Below are 11,184 nucleotides of genomic sequence, written 5' to 3' on the forward strand. Positions count from 1 at the left end.
ATTGATCACATTGCCACCGGTAGAAGTCACCAGGAGACAGATGTTCTTCCATATTCCAGACATTTCCCATATTACATAACTTTCTTCATGACCCTTTAATACATATTCACCTGGAGTTCTCCTTGAACGATGGCTGCTCTCCACATCTAAGGATCCCTTCACCCATGAGACTTTATGCAAGAAGCTCTGATCCTCTAAACATGGAGGGCAGCCATGCTATTATGATGTCACTAGGACTTGACCTTAGCAGATGAGATTTGGACCCAAAATAATGTACAGGATATTGTGTTTAGGCTTCATTCAGCTCTACCTTCTCTGAGGTTTGCATACACATAACGTAATAACGGTGAGACGGAGTCAGTTTATCTACTTTTCCCTTGTACTCTTGGTCTATAAGTAGGGAAATCGGGAGCATTAAATATCCCCAAGACTTAATGACACAGAATATATTGGGTTGGACAACTTCTTTATAAAACACATACATGATGGTTTATAACCCATGTTGCATACAATCCAGCCAAAAAACGAATTCTCCGAGCAGAGAGAATGACTAAAGCGCTATCTACTCGAATGACACCACCATGGACAATGGATCAGATTCTGGAGAATTCATCCTAACGTTTCCATGTTATTTTACAGATCTCCTCACGGATCAGGGATGATTTCAATCCATAGACAAGCGGGTTGAGCATTGGTGGAACCAAGAGGTAGATGTCAGAGAAGATATTGTGGATATAAGGAGGAATCTTCTTGCCATATCGATGGGATAAGAATGAAAATATGGCCATGCTGTAAAAGCTTAGGAACACACAGACATGAGGGGTACAGGTGTGAAATGCCTTCAGACGGGCGTCCTTAGATGGTAGACGGAAGACAGCATTGAAAATCATGACATATGATAAGAAGATGAAGGACAAATCAAATCCCAGAATGGTGAAGGCCACAAATAGTCCATATATACTGTTGACGCGGATATCGGCGGCGGCGAGCTTCACCACCGCCATGTGCTCACAGTACGAATGTGCAATCACGCTGGTCTTAAATGCGGGAAATTTCTTTATCATAATAAGACAAGGACCGACCATAACAACTGCCCTGACCAGAAGAGCGAAGACCAGCCGGGATATCACACTGCTGGTTATTATGGAGCCGTACCTGAGAGGCTGATATATAGCAACATAACGGTCATAAGCCATGGACACCAAGAACCCAGATTCAATGCTGGTGAAGGAATGAATGAAGAACATCTGGAGAAGACATCCATTAAAGCTGATGGCTCTATCATTGAACCAGAAGATGGACAAGATTTTGGGGGCAAAACTGGTACAAAGGAGGCTGTCATTAAGTGCCAACATGGAGAGGAATATAAACATCGGCTGGTGGAGTTTTGGTGACAAAAAGATGACAGCCATCATCAGGAGGTTTCCAACTAAAGCCAATATATAGATGATACAGAAAGGGATCGAAATCCAGATATGTTCATGCTGTAATCCTGGAATACCAACCAGTAGGAAGTAGGAGGGATAGAAGGTAGAATTCATCATTGATCTCCTGCAGGACACAAACTTAAGACATCACTTTCTGTTTCTGCTATGGTCTTAGCTGTACAGACCACCAGTGGTCCTGAAGATCCCAGACAGTATATTGAATCAGTATCAATGACATGGAGCTGCCATTGCCCTAGAATATATAGTAAATGTAGGAAAACATAAAAGACACAGGCATTGACTCCACAATGAAGGTCTTAACCTGAATGGCCAGTAAAATGTCTACAAGTGTGAGCTGATACATCTGGGCTACTTACAGGTATGGATCAGCAGAGGGTGAGACTACAATGGAGAAGATTTGGATGAAAATTGCAGCACTCAATGCCAGTCTGCTGCAACTAAAGCTAAGATAAAAGTCATGACTTCAAAATTAGAATTTGTTTCTTTATCCTTTAATCAGTGCAATGACATAATGAGTATGGAGCCCAATTTCCATAGATAACTAAAAGAGATATATAGAGAAAGTTTAAAGAAGGGTAACCACTAGTGATGAGCGAGCACTAAAATGCTCGGGTGCTCGTTGTTCGAGTAGAGCACATTGGAATACTCGAGTGCTCGGACTGAGTAACGAGCTCAATGTAAGTCTATGGGAAACATTTTTCAGGCGGCTTCCCCCAGCGGTTTGCAGAGGGCCTAAAAATTGCCCAAATCGATTGGAACAGTGCTCAAATGACATGGGAACAGCATGGGGAAGACCCCTGAAATCATTTCTGACTCCCAGGTCACTGTTGTCAGCAACGTGGTCAGAGTATGACGCCACTTTTACAGACTCACAATAAAACATACAAAAACAAAACCAAAATGGATTTTCCTGGGAAATATGTTAAGGAATATCCTTTCCAGGGTAATGACTTGTGTATAAGGCAAAATAAATATACAAAAACAAAAATACTCCTCCACACCTTGGGCTATGTTCACACATAGTGTTTTTGATGCGTTTTTGCAACGCTTTCAACCAAGACAAATGCATTCACCGGGAAATCTCATTTTAACATTTTACAACCTTATCTGGCCATGCGGTGTGTGAGATATCATCAGACACATCCTGTTTCACTTATGATGGAGGGACTCTGAAAGTCACAAAGACTATTTTTATAGGGCCATCAGGCGGCCCTTACTATTCTTAAAGGGCCAGGAGTTGACTATGCTTTGTTGTTCCCATTATTAACAAGTGGGTCTCCTATACTGTTATTGCGTATGCAGTGACTTCGAGGGCTGCCAAAAATTTGGACGCAACCCAATACCCCTTTGAAGAGACATAGAGGAGGGTCTCAGTAAAAAAATGTTCCCATTATAAAGGAGTGGGTCTCCTATAGTGCTAATGCCCATGCTGTGACTGCAAGGGCAGCCAAAATTTGGGAAAAACCCCACTAACAATTTAAAGACACATAGAGCAGGGCCACAGTAATGATGTCACGAGTGTGTCGGAGGTGACAGACAGTCGCCCTGCAGTGGCTTATAGGAGATCTCCACGTTTGGCATCGCAGACAGCTTCCTAGATAGGAGGCTGTCTTTAGGACCCAGCGACTACCTTCCTCTGGCTTTGGTGTATATATACCTGGTCTCTCCAGGTGGGTGTCGGCGGTTATATTCATTCCTTTCTGGATCTTGCGACCTCCTTCTCCGGGGCCTTCATGTTGGGGTTGTGTACCTTTGCCAAGGGAGCGGTCTGTGGGAGAACCAGTACTGGAGGAGGTGGAAGAACCAACCTATGCAGTTAGGGGGGTATCTATGCATCATACATCTCCCCGGAGATTCGCAAAAAAAAAAGGCATATTTTTTTTGTGGGAAAAAGGGACACTTTGTTGGGACCTGTCCTTCAATTCCTAAACAAAAAGAGACTCGATTAGCTCTCGGTAGTCTGGAGTTGGATAAACAAGGGGTCCATTTGTGGCCAAACAGCAGTTCCCGCTTTGTCCTGACTGCAGAGGTGGTGCTAGAGAGCAAAACCGAGAAAATTTCTATGTTTGTTGACAGTGGAGCCGGAGTCGGCATGGTTGATGCTGAGTTTGTGAAAACTCATGGTCTTGCTTGCTGTGCTTTAGCTGAACCTATTTCCACCTTTGTCATTGACTCGGCGCCACTTGCACAGAAAGCATGTACTCAGATTGTACAGAATGTAAAACTGAGGGTGGGGTCAGTTCATTGTGAAATCATTCCTTGCTATGTTTTGGAGAATCTTCCTACTCCGATTGTTTTAGGTATCCCCTGGCTTGTTAAACATAATCCATTGCTGAATTGGCAAGCCGGGGAGATTATTGAATGGGGAGATTACTGCCATGAGAACTGTCTGAATGTTTACATTGCTGCTGTCTCTATATAGATTCCGCCTGCTTTTCTGTCTCGGGGTTTCGTACGTAGCAGAGCAGCGTTTTGTCTTGAACTTCCTCGGGCCCTTAAGGTCCATAATGTGTTCCACAGGTCCTTACTCAAAGGTACGTAGAACCTCTTGAGCCCTCACCTCTACCACCATCCCCAGTAATGGTTGATGGTAACCTGGAGTTCGAGATTTCTAGGATTGTAGATTCTCTTCTCCAACATCGTTCTCTACCATAATTGGTGCACTGGAAAGGCTATGGTTCAGACGAGAGGATGTGGGTTTCAGCGTCAGAGGTGAACGCTCCCAGATTGGTTCGCTCTTTTCGCACCTCTTATCCTGAGAAACCCGGTCCTGAGTGTCCGGAGGCCACTCATAGAGGTGGGGGTACTGGGGTGACAGGGGTACTGTCACGGGTGTGTCGGAGGTGACAGACAGTCATCCTGCAGTGGCTTATAGGAGATCTCCACATTTGGCATTGCAGACAGCTTCCTAGATAGGAGGCTGTCTTTAGGACCCAGCGACTACCTTCTTCTCGCCTGGGTGTATATATACCTGGTCTCTCCAGGTGGGCGTCGCCGGTTATACTCATTCCTTCCTGGATCTTGGCTGTAGCAGCACCACGTCCTTTCTGGAGTCTTGAGGCCGTGTGCACTGTTGGAGTTCATCTAAAGCTAAGCCGTTATTCCCTTGTTTTGTCTTTCCCTATTGTCTTTAGTTGCTAGCGGAGATTGACTAGTGCTCATCTCCTTCCACCCCTAGTTGTAGCCTTTCGCCAGGGACAGCAGGGTGAGGCACGTGATCGGCGACAGCTGCGGAGGCTGTATAGGGACATTTAAGGGAGTCAGGGTGAAGCTAGTCCAGATTAGGAGTTCACCACTTCCCCCTTTCCCTAGTGTCTGGGCTCCCTCCCCCCCTCTGTGTTGTACTCACACCTGGCATTACTCTCTGTGTTGCACTGTCACCTGGCGTGACAAACGAGTACGACATGTTCCCATTAGAAAGGAGAGGGTCTGCTATTCAGTTATAGGGTATGCAGTGAAGCAACGGCTGCCAAAAATTTGGAGGAACTCCAATGCCCCTTGCAAGAGACGTAGATGTGTTGATATGGTACATATGGTGGTGATATGGTGGTGGAGGATGAGGATGCGGAGAAGGAAGAGGACAAGAGCAAATAGACATAATCAGGAAGCGTATACCCATGTCTGGGTGTGAAGGTGCATGGGAATACACCTTCCAAAAAAATACACTGGATTGGAGTTTATGTTATGCTGCTATCATTCGGTGGTGTTGAGAAGTCTGGCCCTATCCAGCCCTTGTTCATTTTTATAAGAGTCAGCCTGCCAGCATTTTCAGTTGACAGGCGGATGCGCTTATCAGTTATAATTCCACCAGCGGCACTAAAATCCCGCTCTGATAAAATGCTGACGGCAGGGCAGGCCAGGACCTCCAAGTCATAGGGAGCCAGTTCATTCAACCAGGGATTGAAGCTTGAAGAGGACAATTTGCATATTCCAGGTGCCTTCTGGGAAAAGCGAAGAGTCTCCTTCAGCTAGAAGATCGTTGGGTACAGCCGGGACCAGCTGCTTGGAAAGTATCGCCAAACCAGGGATTGAAGCTTGAAGAGAACAATTTGCATATTCCAGGTGCCTTCTGGGAAAAGCGAAGAGTCTCCTTCAGCTAGAAGATCGTTGGGTACAGCCGGGACCAGCTGCTTGGAAAGCATCGCCAAACCAGGGATTGAAGCTTGAAGAGGACAATTTGCATATTCCAGGTGCCTTCTGGGAAAAGCGAAGAGTCTCCTTCAGCTAGAAGATCGTTGGGTACAGCCGGGACCAGCTGCTTGGAAAGCATCGCCAAACCAGGGATTGAAGCTTGAAGAGGACAATTTGCATATTCCAGGTGCCTTCTGGGAAAAGCGAAGAGTCTCCTTCAGCTAGAAGATCGTTGGGTACAGCCGGGACCAGCTGCTTGGAAAGCATCGCCAAACCAGGGATTGAAGCTTGAAGAGGACAATTTGCATATTCCAGGTGCCTTCTGGGAAAAGCAAAGAGTCTCCTTCAGCTAGAAGATCGTTGGGTACAGCCGGGACCAGCTGCTTGGAAAGCATCGCCAAACCAGGGATTGAAGCTTGAAGAGGACAATTTGCATATTCCAGGTGCCTTCTGGGAAAAGCGAAGAGTCTCCTTCAGCTAGAAGATCGTTGGGTACAGCCGGGACCAGCTGCTTGGAAAGCATCGCCAAACCAGGGATTGAAGCTTGAAGAGGACAATTTGCATATTCCAGGTGCCTTCTGGGAAAAGCGAAGAGTCTCCTTCAGCTAGAAGATCGTTGGGTACAGCCGGGACCAGCTGCTTGTTGTTTAATTTGTTTGTCCTAGGGTATCACAAGAAAGAAGACAGACATCAAGTCAGCAGGGACAAGGAGCAGCATGGCAGATGTGACAACCTACATGGTGAGCTGCAACATGTGCTACATGTTCACAGATCGACCAGAAGCTGAAACCAACTTCACCTGCCAGAAGTGTAGACTACTGGCTCTTTTAGAAGAAAAGGTGCGGGGACTGGAAGAAAGAATTGCGACATTAAAACTCATCAAGGAAAATGAAGACTTCCTGGACAGAACAGAAGCGTCACTACTGGTCACGGAAAGTCAAGGAAGCATCAGAGAACCTCCAGAGGCAGACAAGTGGAGGCAAGTGACCAAAAGAAGCAAGAAGACCATGGAGACACCACCAACCACACAACTGAGAAACAGATTCCAAGGACTAGTGGAGGACGAAGATGGCACACCTAAGGATGAGGAACTACCAGCAATCAAAAAAGGAAAGAGCACCCAGAAACACCCAGAAGCAACAAGAAAAAGGACAGCCAAGAAGGGAAGAAGAGTGGTGGTGGTGGGAGACTCACTACTGAGAGGAACAGAAGCAGCTATCTGCAGACCGGACATAACCGCAAGAGAAGTATGCTGCCTCCCAGGGGCGAAGATCAAGGATGTTACCGATAGGATACCGAAGCTCATCAGTTCCAAGGATGTCCACCCATTTCTTCTGATACATGTTGGCACCAATGACACGGCAAAGAAGGACCTACCGACAATCTGCAAGGACTTTGAAGCATTGGGGAAGAAAGTAAAAGAACTGGATGCGCAGGTAGTTTTTTCTTCTATCCTTCCAGTAGACGGGCATGGCGTCAGGAGATGGAACAGGATCCTTGAGGTGAACAACTGGCTGAGACGATGGTGCAGACAACAAGGATTTGGATTCCTGGACCACGGTGTGAATTACCTCTATGACAGACTCCTTGCCAGAGACGGACTACACCTCAACAAACCCGGGAAACACACATTCGCCAGGAGACTCGCAACACTCATCAGGAGGGCGTTAAACTAGAAGAAGAGGGGATGGGAAGAAAAACGCCGGACACGAACATGCAACCAGAGAACATACTAATGAAAGATATGAAGTGAGACAAAGAAGGTCCAAGACAAGATACTTGGAAGGGAGGTAAGAAAATTTCTAATACAAGCCACAGGGAGAAGATTGGAACAAAACAAAATCGTGTAAACTGCGTGCTAGCAAATGCCAGGAGCCTGACAAACAAGATGGATGAACTGGAAGCAGAAATATCTACAGGTAACTATGACATAGTGGGAATAACCGAGACATGGTTAGATGCAAGCTATGACTGGGCAGTTAACTTACAGGGTTACAGTCTGTTTAGAAGGGATCGAAGAAGTCGGAAAGGGGCTGGAGTCTGTCTATATGTAAAGACGTGTCTAAAGCCTACAATACGGGAGGATGTATGGGAGGGAAATGAGGAGGTCGAGTCCTTATGGGTGGAGATACATGGGGCAAAAAACAATAATAAAATTATCATAGGAGTCTGTTATAAACCACCAAATATAGCAGAAGCCACGGAAAGTCTATTAATGAGAAAAATAGACGAAGTAGCAAAAAATAATGAGGTGATTATTATGGGGGACTTCAACTACCCCGATATAGACTGGGAAACCGAAAGCTGTAGATCGCAGAAAGGAAACAGGTTTCTGTCAATTATCAAAGACAATTATTTGTCACAACTTGTGCAGGAACCAACTAGAGGGACGGCCCTTTTAGACTTAATATTAACTAACAGGCCAGACAGAATAACTGAGGTGCAGGTCGGGGGGCACCTGGGAAATAGTGACCCCAACATTATACAATTCCACATGTGCTTCAGTAGGTGCCCAGCAAGGGAGTCACAAAAACACTGAACTTCAGCTAAGAGATGCCCTTCACCTTATAGACTGGGATAGGATCTTTAGTAATAGGAGCACGGATAGAAAATGGGAAATTTTCAAAGCAGTCCTACATAGTCACTGTAGAAGGTCCATACCTTATGGGAATAAAAGGGCTAGGAATAGGAGGAAGCCAATGTGGCTAAATAAGGAGTCAAGAGGGCAATGAAAAACAAAAAAAGGGCTTTCGGTAAACTTAAACAAGAAGGCAGCGAGGAAGCGCTAATATCTTATAGGGAAAAAAACAAAATCTGTAAGAAACAAATAAGAATAGCAAAAGAGGAGACAGAGAGACTAATCGCCAAGGAAAGTAAAACGAATCCCAAACTGTTCTTTAACTCTATAAACAGTAAAAGGATTAAAACTGATGGCGTTGGCCCATTGAAAAATAACCTGGGTAAAATCATAGAGGGCGATGAGGGTAAAGCAAACCTACTCAATAGCTTCTTCTCCACTGTTTTCACAAAAGAAAACAATTTATCGGAGGAAATGCAGAGTGATAAAGTAAACCCTCCGCTAAATATCACCCACCTAACCCAGGAGGAAGTTCAGAAACGCCTAAATAATATCAAAATAGACAAGTCACCAGGCCCAGATGGCATACACCCCCGGGTACTAAAAGAATTAAGTAATGTGATAGACAGGCCGCTGTATCTTATATTCAAGCACTCTTTATGGACAGGGACTGTCCCACTAGACTGGCGCCAAGCAAATGTGGTACCAATATTCAAAAAGGGGTCTAAAAGTGACCCTGGGAACTATAGAGCAGTCAGCTTAACGTCTGTTGTGGGTAAATTGTTTGAAGGATTTCTTAGAGATGCTATTGTAGAATATCTTAATGATAATAACTGTCTAACTCCATATCAACATGGATTCATGAGGGATCGCTCCTGATGGCCTTCTACGAGGAGGTGAGCTCACAGCTGGACCGGGGAGAGTCAGTGGATGTTGTAGACCTGGACTTCTCCAAAGCGTTTGATACCGTGCCACACAAAAGGTTGGTTTATAAAATGAGAATGCTTGGTCTGGGGGATAATGTGTGCAAGTTCAGAGAAGAGCGACCAGAATGGTGACTGGTCTGCAAACCATGTCCTATGAGGAACGGTTGCAGGATTTGGGAATGTTTAGCTTGCAAGAAAGAAGACTGAGAGGAGACTTAATAGCTGTCTACAAATATGTCAAGGGCTGTCACATTGTAGAAGGATCATCTTTATTCTCATTTGCACAAGGAAAGACTAGAAGCAATGGGATGAAACTAAATGGGAGGAGACACAGATTAGATATTAGAAAAAACTTTTTGACAGTTAGGGTGATTAATGAGTGGAACAGGCTGCCACGAGAGGTGGTGAGTTCCCCTTCAATGGACGTCTTCAAACAGAGGCTGGACAGACATCTGTCTGAGATGATCTAGTGAATCCTGCTTTGAGCAGGGGGTTGGACCAGATGACCCAGGAGGTCCCTTCCAACTCTACCATTCTATGATTCTATGATTCTATGATTCTAAGTGGGTAAATAGCTGGCTGAGTGATAGAAAGCAGAGGGTGGTTATCAATGGAGTAAGCTCAGGGGGTGTCAGGGTTACTAGCGGGGGGCCTCAAGGGTCTGTCTTGGGCCCTATATTATTTAATATATTTATTAATGATCTAGTGGAAGGGTTGCATAGTAAAATAGCAATATTTGCAGATGATACTAAACTTTGTAAAGTAGTTAATACAGATGAGGATAGGGCACAGCTACAGGAGGATTTAGATAAATTGGGGAGTTGGGCCAAAAAATGGCAAATGGGGTTCAATGCCGATAAATGTAAGGTCATGCACATGGGAAAGAAAAACAGCAGTCACCCATACATATTAAATGGGAAACCGTTGGGGAAATCTGACATGGAGAAGGACCTGGGCGTCTTGGTTAATAGCAAATTAAATTGGAGTGCCCAGTGTCAGGCAGCAGCTGCGAAGGCAAATAGAGTCATGGCATGCATCAGAAGAGGAATAGGAGCATATGATGAGAACATTGTTCTTCCTCTGTATAAAGCGCTGGTAAGGCCGCACTTAGAATATTGTGCACAGTTCTGTGCTCCGGTGCTCAGGAAAGACATATTGGAGCTAGAGAGGGTACAAAGGAGGGCGACTAAGGTAATAAAGGGAATAGAGGGACTAGAATACCCAGAGAGGTTGTCAAAATTAGGCCTATTTACGTTGGAAAAGAGAAGGCTTAGGGGAGACCTCATAAACATGTATAAATACATCAGGGGGCAGTACAGAGATCTCTCCCATGACCTGTTTATACCAAGGATGGCGACAAAGACGAGGGGGCACACTATGCGTCTGGAGGAAAGGAGGTTCCTGCACCAGCATAGAAGGGGATTCTTTACGGTCAGAGCCGTGAGACTCTGGAACTCTCTGGGAGAGGAAGTGGTGATGTCCAACTCACTTAATGAGTTCAAGAGAGGCCTGGACGCCTTTCTGGAGAACAATAAAATTACATCTTATGCTTAGTGATAGTTAATTAATCCAGGGATTTAATCTGACTGCCAGATTGGTGTCGGGAAGTGAATTTTTCCTCAATGATGTAAATTGGCCTATACCGCATGGTATAGGAATAGCGGAATAGCTGCAGTGCACAAGAAATAGGCTGAACTGGATGGACGCTTGTCTTTTTTCGGCCTTATAAACTATGTAACTATGTAATTCCATGTATCCAGCTTGGATACCCAATAATTATAAGGCACAGAGGAATCATGGAGGATGTTGGTACGGTCGGCAAGGTATTCCCTCAGCGTCTTCCCAAACTTTTCCTTCATTGGGAGAGTACCCCGCGCCTCAGGGCCTGAGCGCTGGGAGGGTCTGAGAAAACTCTCCCAGAACTTTAACAGTGAAAATATAAAATGAAGTCAGCTCGCCAATCACGCCTCACTCCAGGGGTCCTTCCTTCAGCCGGGGTCGCGGCTCGGCAGCCGCCACAATGGAATTCAGAAGCAAGTATAAGACCCGGCGATGGAGAGCCCAGTGCACTTCAGGGGTCTTTTTTGCATAAAACTTCCAT

The 11,184-nt window shown here is 45.3% G+C and overlaps 1 protein-coding gene across 1 annotated transcript; it reads right to left on the minus strand.

Annotated features, from left to right (window-relative positions):
* Positions 1-219: 219 nt before the first annotated feature.
* Positions 220-1,544, minus strand: LOC141243216 (olfactory receptor 52A1-like). Its single transcript, XM_073668912.1, has 2 exons — positions 620-1,544; positions 220-242 (listed from the first exon to the last, which is right to left on the minus strand). Exons 1-2 carry the CDS (start codon positions 1,542-1,544, stop codon positions 220-222), a joined length of 948 nt encoding a protein of 315 aa, XP_073525013.1.
* Positions 1,545-11,184: the final 9,640 nt, after the last annotated feature.

Source organism: Phyllobates terribilis, unplaced genomic scaffold, assembly GCF_046119375.1.
Source record: "Phyllobates terribilis strain yellow unplaced genomic scaffold, ASM4611937v1 Scaffold_2__4_contigs__length_985480577, whole genome shotgun sequence".
NCBI lineage: Eukaryota > Metazoa > Chordata > Amphibia > Anura > Dendrobatidae > Phyllobates > Phyllobates terribilis.

Bases quoted from the DNA above. Each gene is read 5' to 3' on its own strand.
- LOC141243216 (XM_073668912.1), bottom strand. From the start codon at position 1,544: ATGATGAATTCTACCTTCTATCCCTCCTACTTCCTACTGGTTGGTATT. The intron at 243-619 runs GTTAGGATGAAT...TCATCTGCTAAG, and splicing joins CTGTAAAATAACATGGAAAC to GTCAAGTCCTAGTGACATCA.